At 46.0% G+C, this 23,239-nt stretch overlaps 1 protein-coding gene across 1 annotated transcript in view; it reads right to left on the bottom strand.

Annotated features, from left to right (window-relative positions):
• The window catches only part of LOC147688483 (UPF0764 protein C16orf89 homolog), a 723,296-nt gene that overhangs the window by 64,030 nt on the left and 636,027 nt on the right, over positions 1-23,239 (bottom strand). Inside the window, exon 6 of the mRNA XM_086939833.1 lies at positions 19,338-19,442. Coding sequence (XP_086795959.1) covers positions 19,338-19,442 — 105 coding nt within the window. The remainder of the gene's footprint in view (positions 1-19,337; positions 19,443-23,239) is intronic.

Raw genomic sequence — 23,239 nt, 5'->3', positions numbered from 1 at the left:
AATCCAACCTGGAGATTAAAAGGAAAGAGAAAAGACAACCACAGAATAAATTATTCTGTGTCATAATTTGTATAGTTGCAGTAGAACCTGGCCACAACATTTCGTTGCATTCTGCAGTGTCATGCTGTAGTCTATAAGCATCACATTTAATTCTACCAGCATGGGGTGCCACCTATATCCATGTATCAAAGTGACATCACCGGTTGTTCTGAAAAGGCGATTGTTGTAAAGCATATCAAGACAAACTGACATATAAAAACATATAAAAAGAAACACAACATACAATACGTTATTTGGCATGAATTCAGATATTAGCACTGGCATTCATAATGCCTAGAGAAGGCCTGTGGCATTTCTTACTCCCAATAGTAGGCCTACATGTTCCTTAGATTAAGGCAGAGGACCACGGGAATACTGTGGTTGTCTTGAACAAAAAAAAGACGGGTGCAAATAATGGGACTAAGCTCATCAAGGTACTGTTTCAATACTCACATACACCACATGTCCTTGGTATTTGCCATACTCATGGTCCCATACGCGGAGTGTCGCGTCGGACCTACCCCTCTCCCTGCCTTCCTGAAAGTCAGGGGGTTAAGGTGTCTCTGGTGTTTTAAAGCAGATTGGAGTTGCAGGTGCGGTGCATCAGAGCAATTGGTGACCTGGAAGTTGGTCACGGGGAGGTCAACGTGGATGTGCTCATGGCACTGAGGATGCTTGCTCTCATTGGCGTCCATCTTTAAGAAGGAGAGTGACAAAGATACTGCCACTCATGTTGTGACCGCAATTTATTTGAGGAACTACAGCAGGTTTTGAACACTTCCCAGTGAAGTAACAATACTCGAGATAACTCTGGATAATGTTCCTTCTAGTGATTTAGAGTCTCTTGCATAGTCAGGGGGGTGCGGTCAGCGATAGCGTGTGCCTGGCTATACCAATGGGTACTCTCAATCTCTGCCATATTAGAGAAGACACATAACAATAGTTATGCCAGTACATGTTGTAATGACAAATTGTTTAGAAAGAAACTTAAATAATGATCCCACTCCCAATGCTATAATATTAATTACAACTAGGGGCAGAGTTTACTTTAGTGATATGGAATGATTTTATACTGTTGGTGAGTGGATATCGCTAGTATGACCCATCTCTTAATGCTAATTGGTGTAGAATGCATCAGAGTGATCCCACTGCATTTATAGTGATGGGGAGTAGATATCGTTATTATGTCTGATCTCATAATTGTGTCAGTTGTAGATTATCACAACATTTTATTTTATTTTATTTATAAAGTTTTATATAGTGCTAGCTAGACCCGGGGGCATCAGAGCGCTTTACATACACAAGAAAAGAAAATGCATTACATAGTAGAGCATGAGGAATCATAAAATATATAAGCAGATACATCACACTTAAATATACATTGGGGGAGTGAAGAAAGTAGGTGGATTGAAACAGTCAGATGACCCCCCCTCCAAGAAAAAGTCAGAGTGAGAGGGGAGACCATTAGTCTATTGATGTCTAGGTTGGTTGACTAGGTCAGGGAAGTACTGGTTGAGGAGCAGTTATTTCAGTTCCTTTTTGAAGCAAGGGAATGAGGGGTTGCATCTGAGGTCCGTAGGGAGTGTGTTCCATATCCTGGGAACATTACCAGAGAAGGATCTGCACTGGGTCGCTTTTCTTTTCAGTTTCGGGGGATGAGAAGAAGTGAGTTGGTGCTACTCAGAGTTCTCGATTTTCCTGCTTTAACCAGTTTGTTGTTCAGGTATTTGGGGAATTGGGTGTGAAGGGCCTTGTGAGTGATGCAGGCTAGTTTGTAAATACATATGCCTTCCATGGGGAGCCAGTTGAGAGATTTGAGGGTAGGTGTGATGTGTTCACATCTTTTTCCACCACTTATGAGTCGAGCTGCCATATTAAGAACTGACCTTTGTGGGGCAAGGCGAGCTTTTTGTGCACCGGTTAGGGTGTCGTTCCAGTAGTCTAGTTTAGAAAGAACTAGGGATTGTACAATTGTCTTAAGATCATCCTGAGGAATGAAAGATTTAATTTTCTTGAGGTGTTTTAAAGAGTACAGTGCACCTTTTGCAGAGTTCTTGATGTGGTCTTTCATTGACAGGTTCTTATCCACGGTAATGCCTAGAGATTTTACTGAATCCGATAGGACAAAGGAGCAGTTTGGAGCATTAAGATTTTTGAGCCAGGCTTGGATAGGTTGGTGGTTACTTTTCGGGGACAACCGTATTAGTTCCGTTTTGTCCGGGTTCAGCTTTAAATGGTTTGCGTTAAACCAGGATTGGATCTTGGTAAGTGTGGTATTGGGGTGTAGGATATCCTTAGGAGATTTGATTTTGTGGTATATTTGGGTGTCATCGGCTTAGAGGTGGTATTGAACCCCTGCTTGCTTCAGAATAATTGCATGGGGTTCCATGAAGAGATTGAAGAGGGATGTTGAGAGAATTGATCCTTGATGGACTCCAAGTTTGACACGTTATGGTTCAGAGAGGCAGGAGTTGATTTTAATTTGTTGTGAACGGTGCTGAAGGAATGAAGTGAACCATTTAAGAACTGTGTCATTAATGCCAGAGCGTCTATTCAGAGTCTCAAGTAAAGCCGTAGGGTTTGTTGTGTCGAATGCCGCTGATAAGTCAATAAGGATGAGGAGACAGGCCTCACCTTCATCTAAGGCTCTGTGGATATCATCTGAGATATTGAGCATCGCTGTTTCAGTGCTACAACCTTTCCTGAAACCCGATTGCAGGGTGTCCAGCAGGTTGAAGTCGTCCATATGTTTGTTGAGTTGTTGGAGAACGCATTTCTCTAATGTTTTAGTGAGGAACGGTAGGTTGGAGATAGGTCTTAGGTTGTTGAGCTCGTTGGGATCGGCCCCTGGTTTCTTGAGTAAGGGGGTGATTTGCCCTAGTTGTAGGGAGTCTGGGACACAACCTGATGCGAGAGATGAGTTAATGATTTGTGTCCAGAAAGGGGTAATGATGTGGTTGAGATTTTTTACTATTGAGGATAGGAGGGGGTCCACAGTGTGGGAAGATGGCTTTAAGCTGGAAATTATATTGAAGACTTCGATTTCTGACATGAGTTTGAAGTTTGACCAATTAGCGCCATTCTTCAGTTTGAAGCAGGCCTGGTTGTCTGTTGTAGGATTTTGGTCGGTTTGGTTAGGAGTGGTTAAAAGGGGGCAGGTTGCGGGGAGGGAGATTTAGGGGATTGGATGAAGGATTGCTCAATGTTTGCGACTTTATCTGTAAAGAACCTGGCGATTTCTTCGCATCGATCCTTGGTAGCAATTATCTCTTGTGGCGGTGTGACGTTCATTTGACTTTTTACAATATTGAGGAGTTCTCTAGGTCTATTCTTTGCCTGGTCTAGTTGGGTGCGAAAGAACAAGGCATTTTCTCTAAAGATGTGTTTCTTATATGCCAGCCGGGTAGACCTAAGTTGCACTAGGTGGAGAGTCTAAGGGTTTTGTGTCCAAGTCTTTTCCGATTGTCTGAGTTGTCTCCTTTCGTTATTAAGATCAACATTGAACCAGGATTTTGATTTGGTAGATCTCAAATTTTTCAGTTTGAGAGGAGCTACTTGATCTAACACTTCTGTCATTGTGGAATTAAAGTGGGCTGTGAGGTCATCAGCTGTCATATTGTAGGGCTGGGGTAGTAGCTGGGCCTGAATTCTGGATTCTAGGTCGATGTTCCTGGTCCAGTGCTTAGGTTTGACAGGACGTATAGAATGGTTTCTGACATGTGACACAATATTAAACAATATGAGGTGGTGATCAAATAAGTCAATGGGAGAAATCGATCTCAGAAAGATCCGCTCATTTTTGGTGATGATCGAATCCAGTTTAGCTCCTTTGATGTGTGTTGGTCCATTGCAAAATTGTTTGAGGTTGTTTATTTCAAGCAGGGTGGAGAGGACCTGTGTAGTGGTGTCTTCTGCTTTGTTCCAGTGAATATTGAAGTCACCCAGAAACACATCTTCTGTGTCTGTTAGGGAGAAGTGAGATATTATGTCGGTTAGCTCTTCAGTGACGATGGCACGTTCACCGGGAGGATGATAGATGGTGTGAAATTTGATGGGCGTGGTGCCTTTGATTGTAAGTTCGACACCTTGGTACTCCAGAGTTTGGTATTCCCTGGATTTTAATCTGGTAAGTTGTATTCCTTCTTTGTAAATAATAGCTAGGCCACAACCTCTTTTGATCTGTCTGTCGTGTCTGATGATGTTTGAGCCTGGGGGGGTGAAAAGGTCAAGGATGGGGGTAGAATGGTCATTGAGCCATGATTCTGTGAGGAATGCTATGTCTATTTCCTCCGCGAGTAAAACTTCAGCAATCTCTGTGGCGTGTTGAACTGCTGATCTGCAGTTGAGGAGCATGCACGCTAGGGAACGGGAGGCTCAGTGTTGGTGTATTCTGTATGTATAGAGGTGTATAGAGCAGGGGGTGTTGGCGAGCTGGCAGGTCTAGGTATTCTGTTTGTGCTCACTAAAACAGGGATAGCAGAAGGGGCCATGATCTGGCTTATTGTGAGGTACGAGTTGTTGATCTCCTCTGCTTCTCGTGCTGAGATAGGGCAGAGAGTCCGGCTAGGTCGGTGAGCCTGCCTCCTCATAGGGATGGTGGACCAAGGTGTACCAGGCAAGGTCATGGGTGAGGTTGTACGGCAGCCATGATTGTGTGAGCAAGGTGGTTTAATCTGGTAGGCGAGGTTTTGTTGAAGGTGTAGGATATCTGCCGCTAGGGAGTCTGTTTTCTGCTCCATTCGGGTCAGTAAGTGGGTAAGTGCGCTGCAAGGGCATAATGCCTTCATCTGTAGTAGTCTATGACCAGAGTTAGTGGAGGGAGAGAGTAGACGGTTGTGAGGTTGAGAGGCTTCATTGGGGTTAGGAGTAGGGATAGACTGGACGAGAGGAGTCGGGTCATTGTTGCTTCTGGTCAAGGGGTTAGGTGGAGGTGTTGTGCATCTAGGGTCCAAGGGCGAGGACAGAGAAATGTTTGGGCTGTGGGTTGTTTGAGTATGTGGTGGTGGGTCGGGGGCGGGTGCCTGTGCAGTGTTTTGAGGGGGTTCAGTATCCAAGGGCCTGTGTCGGTGATGTAGCATAGGGAGATTGTTTGGGTAGGAGGAGTAGTGGCCGTAGTGGAGTCCGGGATAGTTTGCGTGGGAAGAGTCGGGACTCCTGAGGTCGGGGGTATCTGTAGAGACTTTAGTAATTGAACGATTGGCGATTGGGTCCAATCTGTTTGGCGCAGGATCCACCTTGTGGTGATTCATAACTGTGCATTTGCTGGACCTGGTGGTCGTGGTTGGAGCCATTGTAATGGGTGTTTGACGGCGGAGAGTGATGATAGGGGTAGTGTGATTATAATTAGTGATGGTGGATGTCCAAGAATTGTGATGAGCGTTGTCTGGGTTGGGAGCTTGGTATGGTTCAGGGTTAGCTGTCAGGGGGGTATGTGAGATTGGGTTTGGTGGTCCTGAAGAGTTGGGAAGGAGAGTAGTGTTGGGAAGTGTCGATCAAAAGTGGTGAGGTGCGGGTCCGTGGCCTGTATCAGAACGTTTCCTGTTCTGAAGATGGAGATTGTGAGTTTCCCTTTAAAGGTAGGGGAGGCAGTCGTGGGGATTTTTTCACCATAGGGAATGTTAACTGACTTGGCAACTTTAAAGAAAAGAGGGAAGGTGTTTTTCCACTTATTTGGACGATTTGTGTAGAAGATGAAGTTAGTTTTCGTCTTTCCATTAGTCACGGTAAGGTAGTTGTCAACAATAAGTGTTTCTGGGTGTTGTTTTAAGGTTCTGTGTTTAAGGTTCTTTTTAGCATTGCTGGTTAGATTACCTGGGTAATTAATGGACCATGAGTTGGGTCCGTTTCGCACAAGCTTAGAGTTCTGGGAGGAGTTTGTCGAGGGCATCATTAAAGACTGGGGGTAGGCTCTAAAAAGACTCAGAGGGAAGAGAGGATAGTTGTGTGTTTGTGTCTTGTTGCGGTGTATAGTTGGTCGATATAATGAGGGAATGCCTATTAATGGATAAGTCTCTTCCTAGAGGCATTGTTGGTCAAAAAGGCAGTAGCATTCTACAGACAAGCCTTTGTAAGTTAATTTAAGTTCCAGCGAAGGAGCTCTAAGATAGACCACACAAACAGAAAGTGTGGATCCGAGGGCCTGTAGTAAAGGCTGGCAGAAAGTAAGGTATCCTGCATTTCCACTTTTAGCCACCAGATGGAGTTCTATGCTTACTCAAGAGGTCAAGGGTCTCTAGGCTAGGGTGGGGAGACAATGAAAAGACGTGGTAGTATTGAGTAGAGCTGGTGGTCCTATGTCTTTGTTCATGGCTTAGTGGGGGTGGAGGAAGAGCAACCTTTATCAAGTAGTTAAGCCTGCCATTTTGTGGGGAGGAATTGCAGCTATTTTAATCTCAATGGCAAAATGGAGGGCATGCTCTGTTTATCACTCTGGCACCCGTATCTAACTCCAGAAAGGCATTACCTTGTTCTGAAAGTGTAAATGTTAAATGTATCATGTTTGTTGCAGACTGGTCTGTTTTATCTACTCATTCTTAGTCAATCCTTTTATTTTCAGCCGCCTTACAAAAATGCTGTATATTTTGATGATTACTGGTGGCTTATGTATTTGGATTTTAGGTTAGACAAATGGCAAGGAATATTAGAGATCTAGCTGTAACGTGGCTCTAGGGTATCCATCTAGAGATATCTGTTACATTTGTGCCAATGATTCTCATTATTTAATGCCTGTATATGGCTCCTGAAGTGGAAGACCCAGCATTGCTCTCTTGTAAATAGTAGTTGCTGGTCCCAGCGATCATTGGCTTCCAAAATAGTCAATTTTAAGTCTTCTGGTGTGGGATTACTGTTAACAATATGGTTTGACATTGGTAGTGCTGCGTTTGCACTGGACATTGATGTGCTGTTCTGTAATCCTAGTCTTGATAGGTCTTGCGGGCTTCCCGATGTAGTGTAGGTTGCATGGGCAGGTTACCAGGTATATGCAGTTTTTTGTGTTGCAGTTGGTCTGGCTCTCTTGTATCCATAGGCGGGATTCTCCCAGATTGATCTCCTTACTTGCTTTGGTGAGGTTGCACTCTGTGCACCTGCCACATGAGTAATGGCCCTTTATTTGTGGTAGTCCCCATAGGGTGGGTTGTCCTGGTTTTAGGCTTTCTGTGGTCATGTGTGAATAAGATCCCTCAAATTCTTTATTTGTTTGAATGCAAACCTTGGGTTGGGATTGTTCTGGGTTCCTATTTTCAAGATGGACTAGTGTCTCTTGACAATCTTTTAGATTTGGTTGGAGGGTGGTATTAAGGTGGTCACACAGGTAAGTATGTCATCCTTCTCTTTTTGTTTTGTTTACAGAAGGGTGTCTCAATGGTTATTCCTGGCTCTTTTGCATGCCCTTGTGACTATTCTTAAAGTTGATGTGAACACAATTTACCTTTCTCCAATATGCACATGGGAATCCTCTGACCTACACCACTATGCAATATGAACTCATACTTAGCCCTGAAGGGATTGGTTGAGTCTCTCACTTGTGTGAAAACCAACCAACGGAAACTTCCTCTGATCACAGACTGCAGAAGGGTTGGCAGGAGCCTATTCCATTAAAGACATCTCAGTGCAAAAGCTGTCATACTCACTCACAATGCCAGAGCTGAATAACCATTTGGTATTACAATACTGGTACTCTGAGGACAAACGTTGCCCAGACATAGACCCACATTTAGTTAGTCCATACCTTGAAATATGTGCTTGGGGCACCAACATTTCTCCCGGAGAGTCTGTGGGAACCATGACATCTTGAAATATCATTGAGGAGTGTATTCACAAGGCCCTCTACATTTAGGGTGGGTTGATGAAAACATTAGTCCTTCCTCCATTTGATATATTTCTACTAATACGTCCAGTGTACCACCAGGCCACAATGGATAGATGGGCTCAAAAATATGACTGATCTGTTTTTTTCTATGTACTATCATGTCAAGAGAACTACTTTTTATAATGTATATTCATGTAAGCATTCTTGCTTGCAAAGCATGAATTTAACAAGGACACTGTGGAAGGAATAATCAATGCTAGATAAGGAAATACAGGCGTTGACCCTGGGGTAGCGAAATGTGGACACCTCTATTACAGCACAAAACAGAGACAGAGGGCCAAGGGCAGGGAGACATTGACTCTGAAGAATAGAGGCACAGTCAGAGACACTGGAGCAGATAGACACAGAATGGGATAGAGATAAATGTGATAATAATAATAATAATAATGGGTCTTGTAGAGCGCAATGGTGACGCACAACGGCGTGTCCCCGCGCTGAAATGTGAGCGTGTTCAGAGGGAGTCCTGAGGGGAGGGCCCGCTATCTGGTATAGAGATATGTTTTCAGCTTGGCTCTGAAGATAGACTCTGATGGTTCCAGACGCAGCGCTACTGGAAGTTTATTCCAGCAGGATGCGGCGAGGTACCTGAAGGATCTGCCACCCATCCTTGCTCTGGACACCTTTGGAATAGTTAGGCGCCCTGAACCAGAGGATCTTAGCGCGCGGGATGGCTCGTATTGTGTCAGGAGACCCTGAAGAGGAGGGGGTGCCCTGCCATTAATAATCCGGTGACAGGTGCAGAGGGCTTTGAATTCTACCCTGCTCCTGACCGGAAGCCAGTGCAAGGCCTGGAGCGCGGCTTTGGAGGCTGATCTTCTAGGTAGTCTGAGAACTAGCCGGGCAGCGGCATTTTGCAAGACCTGTAAGCGGCTCAGATTCTTCTCGGGGATTCCTAGATAGAGAAGGTTGCCATAGTCCATCTTGGACGTGACTAAAGCATGCACTAGTGTTCGGCGGGCTCTGGTGGGAAGGAGCTCCAAAACCTTCCTGAGAGTCTTAAGGATCCCGAAACAGGTGCCGACCACCCGGTTGACCTGGGGGCCAAAGGTAAGATCGGAGTCGAACCAGACACCTAAATTCCTCGCCTCCAGGCAGGGGGTAGGTGCTGGTCCCAAGCAAGGAGGCCACCACGCTGACGTCCACGCCGCCCGGTCTCCCCCTACCACCAGCACCTCAGTCTTGTTGCCGTTAAGTTTAAGGCAGTTGGCAGACATCCAGGCAGCAAGATCTTGCATGCATGCTCTGAAGATGTCTGCCGCAAGGCCGGGTGCACGCGATAGGGAGATGACCAGCTGCGTGTCGTCAGCGTATGACACCATGCGCAGACCGTAGCTCTCCACTATGGAGGCGACCGGGGCCACATATAGATTAAAAAGCGTTGGGCTTAGGGACGAGCCCTGTGGAACCCCCTGATCCAATGCCACTCGCCTGGAATAGCAGTCGCCCTGCCTGACTTGGAAACCTCGGCCCGATAGGAACGACTGAATCCATTTTAGCGCTGCATCACCCATCCCTGCTTTGTTCAGACACTGTAGCAAGGTGGAATGTGCTACAGTGTCGAACGCCGCGCTGAGGTCCAGCAGGATCAGGGCCATAGTGTGGCCCTCGTCGGCCCCCTGCCTGATGGATTCGGAAGCCATGAGGAGTGCTGACTCAGTCGAGTGTCGAGGTCTGAATCCAAACTGGGTGGCGTGAAGGAGATTAGACTCTTCCACAAACTGCATTAGCTGCTGGTTCACCAACTTCTCCGCCACTTTCGAGAAGTAGGGAAGGAGGGAGATGGGACGCAGATTCTCCAGCTTTTCGAAGCTGATATTAGGCTTCTTGCGGAGGGGGAGCACCACTGCTTGTTTCCATTCCCAAGGCACAGTGCTGGACCTGAAGGAAATATCCAACAGGTGCCTGATATATGGTTCTAGTGTTGTCAGGCTGTCGGCCAGCCGTTTAGGAGATGCTGGGTCCCGTGGGGAACCTGATTTCACTGATCTACATATGTTGATCAGGTCTTCAGCTGGCGGGGTAGAGAAATTAAGCAGCAGCTTGTGACCATCTTCCTCTCTAACTGACGCCTCGAACTTTCCATCTGCCGCTGGTTGGGCAGGGAAGGCGGTATAGATTTTGGACACTTTGTCACTAAAGTAGTCGGCAATGCGGTTGCAGGCAGCCACAGAGCAGTCCTCTTATCCCGCTGAGGATTTGGGGACAGCAAGAGATTTGTATACACAGAACAGTTCTTTCGCTGAGTTCTCTGCATCCAAAATTCTTTCGGCATAGTGGGCAGTTTTCGTTATCCTGATAAGATTGTGATATGCTCGTCTGTGGATGAGATATCTCTCTCTCTCCTGATTGTCATAGGCTTCCCTCCACTGCCTTTCCGCACGCTTACACTCCCTCTTGGCACCCCGCAATTCCTCATTAAACCATGGTGCCGATCTCTGTTTACGACCACCCTTCTTTGGATGGTCTAACGGGGCCGTTTGGTCCAGCGCAGCCGTGATGCGGTCGTTAAGTAGTTTGTTTACCGAATCCGCATCATCGCCTCCAATGGGGCCATTGGCTATAAGAGCCTCATTGAATTTGGGCAGGGAAAACCTCGCCCATTTGCGCCTGGGATGGTTAAAGGGAGTGGGAGCAGTGACCTTGTTCTTAGGGAGAGAGATTTCAAAAGGCACCAAGAAATGGTCAGTCCACGGGAGAGGCACTGGGGGGGCCACCCTAACTTCCTCCCAGTTCGCAAAAACTGGGTCGAGCAGATGACCATGTTGGTGTGTAGGAAGGTGGCCCTTTAGCTCTAACTGTAATGCTTGAAGATCCTGCCGGAACTCCATCGCTCCCTTGTCTAGTGAATCTTCGAGGTGCATGTTAAAGTCTCCGAGTAGTAGAAACTTGTCTCTCCGCAGCGCCATCTCTGTGGCACACTCTATGAGAGTGCCCTTAAACCTAGCCAGGGGGCCAGGCGGGCGGTAGACTAAATAACCCTTCACAGTAGTACCCCCATTGATTTTTATTGTGAACATCCCCACCTCACTTGCCGCCAAGTGGACGGATTCAATTTGACAGGCAAGGTAGTGTTTAAATGCAAGCGCTATGCCTCCTCCTCTGCCCTCAGGTCTATCCAGTCTTACCATCAGATAATCATCCGGTAGTGCCTGAATGATATCAGGGTCAGAGTGTGTATCCAGCCAAGTTTCTGTAAGAAATAACAGGTCCAATTGTCTGTCCACGAGCAAGTCGTGGATGTCAAACTTATGGCAGCGCAGCGACCTCACATTAAGCAAACCGCACGAAAGGGTGGGGCTGTCCCGGGTATCTGCCATTGCAGTGCAGAATCGGAATTGGCAGAATCTGCAGCCTGTATCCACCCCTGTATGCATGCTGTGGAGCCCGTCACTACATGTGACGGAGGACAGATTCAACAACTCGTCCCTACTCCACCGGATCCGGTTAACAGGACCAGGGGCTTTGGCCCTGGGCCGTGTCCGGTCGCGGACGGGCGCAGACGGGCTTGGCTTTGGCGCGGCTTCGGCGCGCGCCCAGCGTGCCCGCTGCGCTCGTCCGCTGCGCTTCCTTGGCCAGGGTACCATTTTGTAGAGTCAAGGTCGGGCGGGTCTGAGCACTATATAATCATGAACACCTAGTTAAAGATTTGTGTACAGTACCAAAAAGCACAGCGACACAGACAGGTCTGTCCACAATATTTGAGGTCTTGGTCAAGCCCAATGAACTATCCTTTAGTTTTTTCAGGTTCCATAAACAACATATTCTAAGTTTTTGTATATGCCTGTGTCTACATGTGATATCACATTAAAGCAAGACATATTGGCTTTGCCAGCGCTTGAGTTGTTTCAGGCTTCCGGACTAAGTACCCGATGTGTATGTGTGTGTAATATTATATATCTTCATGTATGTGTGACTCAAATCTGATTCCTGGTTAATAAATATGTATATGTGTATATGTATGATATTGCTACAGCACAAACATAGCCTAAAGTTAGTGAAATACCGCCCATGGTCAAAAACAAGTATAAAGTCAGAGGAGAGGAAGATGGGCTGTGGATGGTTACTGCATTGTGATGAAGTGTTTTTTCAAGAGGAGCGTCTTCAACTCTTTGATATATTACAGCATTGTTGGCGCAGTCATGATGGACACAGGGATGTTGTTCCAGATTCTGGGATCATAGATGGAAACTACAGTCTGGTGGTGTCCTGGCTACCCATGTGCAGAGATCCACCAGAGATGATATGCTTGTTTTTATGATAATTGAGAGTGATGATTGTGATAGCTTTATAAATGACGCAGCTGGAGCTAAAGCTCACGCTATGTATACTTTGCAGAGTTTGTAACAATAGGTCATGCAGACTCCTACGTTGTCAAGTCATCGGAAACTATGTAGTGGAAATGGCATGTACGCAGCATAATTATCTCCATCAAAACAATGGAATTTTTTTTAATGTCAGACTTGTTTTAAAAATTAATACATTGTACAGTCACCCGCTATCCTGTGGGAGGCATACAAGACGGTGCTCAGGGGACAGGCTATAGCATCCATAGCATGACATAAAAGAGAGCGACAGCAAGAATTGTCTGAGTTGGAGCTGGAACTGCATGCCGCAACTATGGCGCACGAAGCGAGCCCTACACCGGACACGTCTCATGCACTTCTCCTAAAACAACAGCAGTTCAGGGAACATGTAAAGCAACAGTCAGTGTCCCAGATAACAGAGGTGACCCACAGGATTTACGACATAGGGGACAAGGCAGGGAAAATGTTGGCATAGCTAGACAAGAGGGGAGGTAGTGCCAGAGGTATACAGCGCATTTGTGACAAACAAGGGAGGGTTCACACGAGCCCCGAAGAGATTGTGGGGGCACTAGCGGAGTATTTTGAGGGAGTATACACACCACACACTGAAGTGTCAGCAGAAATGGCACGCGTGGCGCTGGAAAACATCCCTCATAAGAAACTGATGTCGGAAGCGGTGACGGAACTGGAGGCAGACATCACGGAGGAGGAGATACATAGGGCAATTCATGCTATAAAGCCGGGAAAAGCGTAGGGACCAAATGGTATCCCAATAGAATGGTACCAGGCCGCGTCAGAGAGACTCAGTGGGCACTTGTTAGCTATGGATACAGACAGTCTGGAAAGGGCCGAACTTCCGTTTGATCAAAGGACGGCGACCATCGTCGCAATCCCCAAACCCGGAAAAGACCCGGAAGACTGTACATCGTATCGCCCTATCTCCCTTCTCAATGCTGAGGTTAAAATCTTGGCTAAACTCCTCGCCACCCGGTTGATGGCTCATCTCCCACAAATCATACACCCCGACCAGACCGGTTTCATGCCACATAGGAATACAGCCCTCAATTTGCGTAGGGTGCATAGTGTGCTTGCCAGAGCGGACACATTATCAAAGAAGGCGGTCATACTGGCGCTCGACGCAAAGATGGCATTCGACATGTGTGGAGTGGCAATATTTATTCGAAGTCTTGGTACATATGGGAATTGGCCCTAAATTCATAGACTGGGTCTGGCTATTATACACTAAACCTGTAGCGCAGGTGGTGGCAAATGGCCATATTTCTCGAACATTCCAGCTAGGGAGGGGAACCCGTCAGGGCTGTCCCTTGTCGCCTTTGCTCTTTGCAATTGCACTGGAGCCATTGGCAAATCAGATACGCTCCACCCCACTGCTGAAGGGGATCACCTGGTCCGAGGGGTGGGAAGACTCTATACGCAGATGATATGCTGGTGTACCTAACGGAGCCGGAACAAAGTGTACCGGCGCTGTTGAAGCTGTGTGACGAGTAGGGGAAGATATCGGGGTACACTTTGAATTGGAGTAAGTCCGAAATATATGTTACGCAAGGCCCAACCCCCACACTGTGCGAAAACTGCCCTCTAAAAGTGTCAGGATCCTCCTTTAGATACCTAGGTGTACATATTACGAAGGATCCAGCCGAATTCTTTCAGAAGAACTTAACACCCCCATTGGATCGACTGAAACAGGATGTTAAATTCTGGGCCGCGCTGCCACTGACATTGTTAGGCAGAGCGGCACTATATAAGATGATGTCATTGCCCTGATTTCTGTATATCCTAGAAAATACACCATACCCAGTAGACACAGGATACTTCGGGAGGGTATAAGCATTGATGGCAGGCCTCATGTGGAACAATCGCCCGGCACGAATAGCCCAGGCCAAATACCACAGGGGGTGATACGATGGCGGGATTGCGTTGCCGAATCTGCAACTCTATTACTGGGCCGCACAACTAAAACCCATTAACCAGTGGCTACATGCACCTCAGGAAGACTCAGCATACAGGGCGGACAGGGAGCAAATAGGTACCCATAACATACTGGCACCTCTCTATGACCAAAGAAAAAAATTCCCTGACATGCCCGTGACCTGAGGGATTGCATCTCCAGTATCACCCTGATGTGTCCCTCCACCACCCGATATTACTAAGAAACCCTTTGTAACATATCTCCTCTGGAGATAGAGCCCTACAGTTCTGAACACTGGCGTTTTGGCCCCCTAGCCATTATTATGTTGAATGTCCCAACCCTGACATTATGAAAACGGCATTACCACTAATGTGCTAGCGGTACACACATTCCGCCTGCACAAATACTTCTTTACTGGGTAAATGCCCCCAGCGCCTTAGCGGCACCACCTCCAAATGCCTCCTGCACAAATACTTTTTTAATGCTTAAATGCCCCCAGCGCATTAGCGGCATCAGTCTCCTGCCCGCACATGCGCCCCTACGCACTTTGTGCGTCCTCCCCCGATACGCATGCGCGGACATAACACTAACGTCCGCGCATGCGCACTCCGATCCTGGGGCACCACGCATGCGTAAGCGCTTTCCACGCATTAGAATGCACCTGGGCGCACTAGCTAGCACCATGACTCGGCATTTCGAGTCTCTCTACCATTTCCTCCACCATGCAGGTGCGAACAATTACCCAATCAACCACAGTATATAAACTCAGCAGCAATGGCCATTACTCACCGGTTCTGCGAAGGAGGCACTACAGGTCCAGAGCAGGCTCTGCCCAGAAAAGCTGTGAGTATGATGAACAACCACCTCTACCACTGGTAAGCGCTACCTTTCTCCCCTACAGGTCTCCTAATCTAAGTGGCTAAAACCTCTCTTCCCTACAGGGTCAACCCCTTGCCACTTCACAACCTTGGAGCAGAATACTGCTTAAACTAGCGTAAGAAAGAACTCTTGCGCTTTCTTTCTTTTTTCCTTACCACTCATGCACTATGGTTGTTAATACCGTGTTTTAGCCACCCCACCCCCGAACTTCAAGTGCGAATCTCACCCTAATGGTACCACCAATACCATTACACTGTAGCCGCCTACAGCCTGCACCCCCATTGCTATAGTGTCGGCAGTCAGATGTATATAATGCAATACATTAAGTGACTCTCTTTTCCCCTTGTATGTTTTGTCCTTGCCTATATATGTTACATGTACAGGTGTTTTTGAGAAGGGAATCCCCCTCTCACACATAGATAAACACTTTAGGGCGTGTATACACATAGTCTAAATTACACACCCACTAGTTTCATCACACACACTTATTTTAATTTCGTCCTGAAGAAAGCCAGCATATTCATAAGGCACTGGCTGAAACATGTTGACCCACCAAAGGATGTGGGAGGTCGTAACTCGCCTCTAACATCCAACAGCCTTATTTTTAACCGCTGACGGTGGCCCAGGTATTAAAGTTTAATTCACCTTCGGGTACTGGGACCCCCGCCAAGCCGTTTTAAATTCACATTCATAACACTCTTCACCGCACACTCAGCGACATACCTGCTCCGCTGTAATCAGGCGTCGAAGCACACCCGGGACACGCTAGGTGTCACTGGGTGGGTCCGATGATGAAGCATGCCACCAACTAGGTTGGTGGGTGAGGGCTTCATGAGCACACTCACCAGGTGCTCCTACCCCCTGACGAAACATACTTGAGTCATTAAACTTTTGTTAACTTCTTATACATAAGCTAGTCTCTTTTTGATTTACTATATATAAACCCGGGGATTTGGACTAGCTTTCTGGTCCTCTCTCTCTCTCTTGATACGCGATCAAAGAAAAGTGCGCACACTCAAGTGGCCCACAAGGCTTACTGCATCACTGTGGCATACAGCACAGGCAAAACTGGGCTGGAAGGGGAAACTTACAAAACTTACCCCACTGCGGGACACGCGGGCCCAGGGAAATCTGAGACGCAGCAAGGGATTCACGCTATGGGATAACATCGGTCTGTCCACAGTGGGAGATCTGGGGGATAAAGATACAGTGATCCCCTTTGACCAATTGCGGCAACAATACGAGCTGGGGCCCACAGAATTGTTTAGATATATACAGGTGTGACACGCTCTGCTAGCAGCCATCCCACGCGGCACGAAAGTCCCAGAGGCATCTCCCCTCGAGGACCGCCTCCTCACGGACTATATGCAGGAGCGAGCGACGTCCCTCACGTATCGCAAACTGTTAAATAACCTAGCGGATCCAACAATAATACTGAGAGCCAAATGGGTGGAGGACATAGGGGAAATGGACGATTTCGAATGGAACGAAGCGCTAGCGTCTCCTAAGGAGGTGGGCATATCGGCAAAGTTTCGACTTATACAGCTTAAAATCCTACATAGGGTATACTATACGAGGAAGATGCTCCACACAATACAGAGGGTACAACATCCATATTGTCTTCGCGGTTGTGGAGAAGAGGGGACATTGTTTCACACTATCTGGGATTGCCCTCGCATTCAGGAGTTCTGGAGACAAATCATGCGTACCATATCACAAGCAATGGGGATATCTCTGGTTCCCGAACCACGGAAATGTCTGCTCAACATATGGGGGCCCAATGACCTTTCCAGACACGGACAACAATGGTCCATGATAGGTATGGTAATAGCTAAACCCGACATAGCACAGAAATGGGGAGCGGTAGATACTCCAACACTAACACAATGGTGCGCAAACATGGACAGGGTTATGATAATAGAGAGTACTGTATACACCAATATAGCAAATGGAATAAGATATGGACCCCATGGAATGTTTTTAGGGGGGACATATGTGAACCGCTGGAGGAAGAAGATACATTGACATCAGATGAGGAAGGGGAGGATGTCTAGGGAGTGGAACAGGGGGAATCAGTAGGGACCCGAAGAAATAATGGAACACATGAATGAGAAGGGGAGTGGAGGGCTGGTGGAATGTACTGTAATAATTGATCGTCGTATGAAATCACCCTACTGTGGTGGATAACAGTGACAGCAAGCTAAGTGGTCTTCGATCTGCTTACACAAAACAGACGCTTGGCGATCACGCCAGATTAGGGGTGATGTACTCGTTTCTTGTAGAATTGATGACCGAATGTGGCAACTTCATGTTTATATTATTTATTGTTATAAAATATTAAATGAGACCTACACGAATCCGTACTTTGATCGCGAACTAACTACACACGTGAATGTATAATGCCGCCGCACCTCCGGGTTGGCGGCTAATGGGCTGTGTACTTAAGAACATACTACGTACATGAGATAAGGTGGCGGCCGGCCCCAGAGGTTGTAGGCCAGAAGCTGTGTACTGTTTATTAATGATAAATAAAGGTCTTTTAAAAAAAAAAAAATTATACATTGTTTTGCTGCATGAGCAGCGAGCGGAAGTGTCTGGGTCATGGCGCTCCTGTCTAACCATCTCCATTGTGGCAGACCTGAACATGGACATCACTGTAGACATGAAAACAAGGTCTCTGGGAAGGGATTGATTGACTTTGACATTGGAATAGGGATTCAGGAACACTGAGAAAGGTGACATTGACATGTAAATTCGAAAAGTGAGAGACTGACACTAGGGCAAGGAAATAGGCACACATATACCATACCAGAGAACAAAAAGCATATACTCAAGGGCATAAAATGCAGGGCACAGAGACAACGAAGCAGGGAAACAAATTCAGACTGTCTGGCACAACCCTATATAAAGGAACTCAAGGTTTGAGAGCCCCATATAAAGGGTGGTGAAAAGTAGATACAGACATTAGGTCTGGGAGACAGATGCAGACTCAGGAAATAAAAGATACTGACAAAGGCACAGGAAAACACAGTATGGAAAATTAAGCTGAAAGACATAGTCATGATACTTAGGACCCATAAGAATTAAGGGCCAGATGTAGGAGCCAAAATACCGGTCGGTAACGGCCGATTTCGGCCGTTACCGACCGGTATTAAGTATTTGGCATGTAGGGGCCCTATTTTACCGATTCGGTACAGATTCGGTAATTTTGAGATGTAGGTGGGACTCTTCTGAGTCCCACAGGCCTTATCGAATTGGTATTTTACCACCCAATCCAATTGGGTGGTAAAATACCTATTCCAGGTGTGCATGCACATATGTGCATGCACACCTATGCCATGTGACAGACAGACATGCCCTTAGGGCATGTCTCTGTGCCACATGTCACACGTGCCTGAATCCGGGGTGCTAGAGGGTGTCAAAGTGACACCCCCTGCACCCTTGCAACATTCGGTATTTACCGAATCGGTAAATACCGATTCGGTAATGCCCATTGATTCCTATGGGCTTCAATGCCCATAGGAATCAATGGGCATTACCGAATCGGTATTTACCAATTTGGTAAATACCGATTCTTACAGAAACGGTAATTCAATTACCAATTCTACCTAAATCTCCCCCCTTCTATTTTACCGATTCATAAATACCGAATCGGTAAAATTCGGTATTCATGAATCGGTATTATATACTTACCTACATGTGGCCCTAAATACATTACAACAAGGGGATTGGGGTTTTTTGGCAATGAATGCGCCTAGGCAAAGGTGAAGGAGCGTCGCCCCACTGCTTTTCAGGAGTGGAAGGAAAAATAAATTGTTAATCACTGGAAGGTATTATCATTTTATTTTTTCCTGTTGCAGGTGTGGCAGCTTTGTCAGGTGGGGTGAGGCTGCTCTGCTGACAGAGCTGGGGAGGGGAGGCGTGGTTTGCATTCCCTAAAATGCGCATGAGTGTTTGGACGGCATCAGGGCCACTTGGTGCACTTTTACCCCAACACAATTTAGTGCTTTTGGGAATGCTGTTTTCCTTTTCCCATCTGCACTAAATACTGGGCTTATTTTACCCTGGTGCTCTCTGCCATAGCGCCACAATTTTTGAGGTACTGAGTTAGCATCATTCTCTAAACTAGGACCGCAGCATACTAACATTTCTAGGTGGATTTGATAATATAGATGATTGCAGTAGCAGATGATAGCCCCATTATGATTTTAACCTGTCATCGGTGATGTTAGTGCTGAATGAATTTCCAGTGATACCCCTTTGGTATTTACTAGTTGATGTATTTTTTAAAGAAATAATAGATTTCCACCATTACCTGTTTTTCCAAAGCACCCAGTATCCGGTTCTTGCCAAGCCAGAATTTGCTTCAGCCACTTAGATTTAAGGAAGTCTGCGTACCCAGACAGGCCACAAAACATAACTAGAAATAAAATAAAAATACATCATCTTTGTGCTATGCTCAGTCAAAATAAGATCAGACAAAACTGGAACACAGTCAGATTTGTATCTCCTTTAGAGAGAACACAAACTCTTTACTTGCCTATTTTACCACTTACTTTGCAAGTCCAAAGAAAAGTAAATTGATTATCTTAGTCAAGTATAGAAAAAGAAGAAATGGCACAATTATAAATCAAAACTACCAGTCCTTTATATAGTTTTACAGATTGAATTCAAAATTATAACATTTATTCTGAATTAACCATTAGGCTGGAATTACACAAATTCAGCATTGTGAGTTTAAGGGTTTAAGGTCCCTCAATTGTGTGTGGCTAGCACAGGCTTCCATGATGCTTGTTTCTGGTCCAGGGAGGACCAGGCCTGGCAGTTCAAGCTGTACTGTTCCCATGGGGAAAAAGGTCAAGGCTGATTTGCATATGGCTGGGTCCAAACTGGAATCGTGTGGTGTGCAAAAAAAAACCAATGGATTTAACCCAGAACGGTGACTGAGAGAATGTTTGATTGGTCAGCATTCCGTCCATCATTTGTTCTTTTTGCATTTGTCGCCCTGAGTGGGAAGGGTATGCCCAGACGTGGCTCCTGTGCTTGCTATGCCACCAGGTTCAAGCTAGCTTTGCTGATGAGGGGTGAAAACTCAAAACCGGTCCCAGGATGCTTGTTTCTGGTCCTTGAAGGACCTGGCCTTTCAGGCTGGACTGTCCCCTTGGGAAGCATGGTCAAGACTGATTTGCATACGGCTGGATCCAAACTGGAATGTTGTGGCATGCAAAAAAACGATGGATTTAACCCAGATCTTTGACTAGGGGTGAAGGTTTAATTGGTTCAGCATTCCGTCCATCATCTGCTCTTTGAGCACAAGCTCTCTGGCACCAGATTTACCTCCAAAACACATCCTTTGTGGCCCTCATAAAGAGGAGTTTACCTGATGTTTTCAGGAACAGATGAGGAAGAGCTGGTGAGTGCACAGTCTCTGAGAAACATGCCTTTTTCTTGCCTAGTCTTGCTCGTCAGTCTCGGTAACACTGGTCAGCCTTAAGGTAGTCTTCTCCCAAACTTATTGCTTGCTCAACAAGTGGGCCTGCAGCACTGATTGTGCCACCCACTTAAGTTGCCCCTTAAACTTGTCTCTACCTATCACTGCAGAGCCTTTTTGTGCAGTTTACACTGCCATGTCAACTTGCTATTTAAAACCTCTTGTCAAGCCTTAAGCTTCACTTTTAGTATATAAAGGTCAATGCTTAGGTGGGTCCCAGGTAGCCCATAGGGCAGGGTGCTCTGTAATAAAAAGGTGGGACCCGTACTTTTGAGTTTTACATTTGCTGGTGGCGAAAAGCGTCAAAAACCATTTTTCACTAATGTGAGGCCTACCCCTTCCACAAATCAACATTGGGGATTCCTTATTACATCAAACAATCTGTAGTTTCCAATTGGAAGGAGGTAGATCAGTCATGTTTAGTACCTATGGAATTGCAATGATAAATCATCTTTAATGGCAAAGTTGAGTTTATCATTACAATTTTGAAAATGTCACTTTTAGAAAGATTGTATTTTTCTGCTTTTAGCCCTGTGTGCTTGCAGCCTGTCTCTGATACACGTCTGGGGAGGGTGACAGCTAGATTTTGTGTATTCCACCTAGACAGCCACATATATTGGGAGCTTGGGTGTGATTTGATTTGCCATCCTGTGAAGATGGAAGGGAGCAGCTGAGCACAGCCTTACTCTTACACCTGAATAGGATGTGTCCTGTTTCCACACAAAGAACTGCATACCTCCCTGTAGTAAATTTAGAGCCAGGTCAGGAAGAGAGGACCTCTGTGCACTTCCAAGACCCTTCTTTGAAGTCCCCCCCTTGTCAAAGGCACCAGTCGGTATAAGAACTGGCCTTTGATCCTACCACTTCAGTACACTTCTGGACCTATGGATACTCTGATTGAAAAAAGGACTACTGTTCTGCTGAAGGACTGAAACTCTGCTGAACTGCTCCTCTTGAAGAACTGCTTTCTTGCTGTGTTGACCTGCTGCTGGTGCCCTTCTGGTCTGGGTGAGAAAGACTGGACCTGCATCACTTGACCCCCAGAGTGACTCCAAGGGCTAGCCTTATGATCTGAAGTCTCTGGGCCATAACAGACTTCCAACTATCCTGCTTCTCCACCTGGGCTCTGCCATCTGTGAGTCTCCCCAGCCAAATTCTGCCACCCCAGTCAGGGACCCTTGGAAGTGGGCCTAAGGTGCTTTCTCAAGATTTCACCGCCGCTGCAGAGAGGAACCGGTTCTTCACCACTTCTACGTGCTCAGCACTGACGTATTTTTGCCACTGGACGGATCTGAACTAGCTCATCACCCTTGTTTGACTGGATCAGAACCGACTCATCACTGCATCTGTATGGCTTGGAGCCTTCGCCCCGCCTTCTGAACCGCCACTGTGCACCGTTATTCAAGTAAAGTCCTCACACCTCCCTTAATGGCAGCTTCAACGCCAAAGCTAAAAACTTTGCATTGCATCGGAACTGAAACATTGTCACTGGTGCACCATCAGGACCAGCGCATTGCTGTCGAATGCATGGATCGACATCGGCACATTGCCCCCTCTGCCCTCCACAACCCCATATGTTGACATAATCTTCTACGTTGACACAGCCTGGACTGAGGTCGTTTTGTTCAAAGGGCCCATCCTGGTCCCCGTAGCTGGCCTGTGTTCCATCGCGGTTTGCCTGAACTTTTCACTTTGTCTCTGTCTAGTGTGACCAGGTATCCCTTGTTTACACTTAGTGCTTGATGGCGGTGGCTTCACTTAATTCTTTTTTTTTTTGTCAAATAATTTATTGAAATGTAATCTGGTTTAGAGTTTTTCTGGTGTTATGTTTTCACTTTATTACTGTTTGTGTGCTGCACAAATACTTTACAGATAGCCTGTATATCATATTATATATCGTATTTATTATACCGTTAATTAAGACCATAACATACAAACTTCATAGTAATACTTAATACAATTTCAAAGAATAAAAATTGTATACATATTTATAAAATCTGGCATTATGAAAAATGTCAATTCCAAAAGCAGCATTTCAAGTTGATGGCAATATATCCCAATTAGCTGATTAGTCCAAAAGGGGGAGTATATAATATGAGAGACAATAACAAAATGTCACAATGCTTGTTACTGAGTGTTAACTTTCCTTAACGTTTGTTTATGCATGTCTTCTCTTAGTGCTGGGCATTATGCAGTGCAGTTAAAATGATGTTAACGAACTTCCCAGCCCTTGCTAGAACTTGGGCTGAATTATTACTGAAGCACAAATCAGTTGCTTCCCTGCATTGTCTCAGTAGTTTTTCCCAATAGACTGGGACCAGTAGACGTCAAAGTTCATTGGCAAGATGGGGGCAACAACATAGCAGATGTAACCAGAACTCATGTGGATAATTGCAGAGCCAACAAGTTAACTGACCATTCCTCCGAGCCCACGGCGGCTTAAAATCATAAATTGGAAGGGCTAACAGCCTTATATAAATAATTTTATTATGAGTCTGTGATTGGAGGGAGTAATTAAAATATGGCTGAGGTTTTCCCTTAACATACAAAGCATCAAGAGCTGTAAAGAGTTTTTTTTTGGGAGGCCGAGCAATTTCTCTCTCGAATGACACTAAAGTGATTTGACATTTTATCGTTTTTTTCCACATTGACAGGGGAATGATCGAATTAGAAAGGCTTGAGATTTCAATCTTCAATGTGGAAGTGGCCAGGTGCAGCTGTCTGTG

Source organism: Lissotriton vulgaris, chromosome 10 (assembly GCF_964263255.1).
Source record: "Lissotriton vulgaris chromosome 10, aLisVul1.2, whole genome shotgun sequence".
In the NCBI taxonomy this organism is placed as follows: Eukaryota; Metazoa; Chordata; class Amphibia; order Caudata; family Salamandridae; genus Lissotriton; species Lissotriton vulgaris.
Note: the sequence above shows the minus strand (reverse complement) of the source record. Positions and strands in the feature narration are given on the sequence as shown.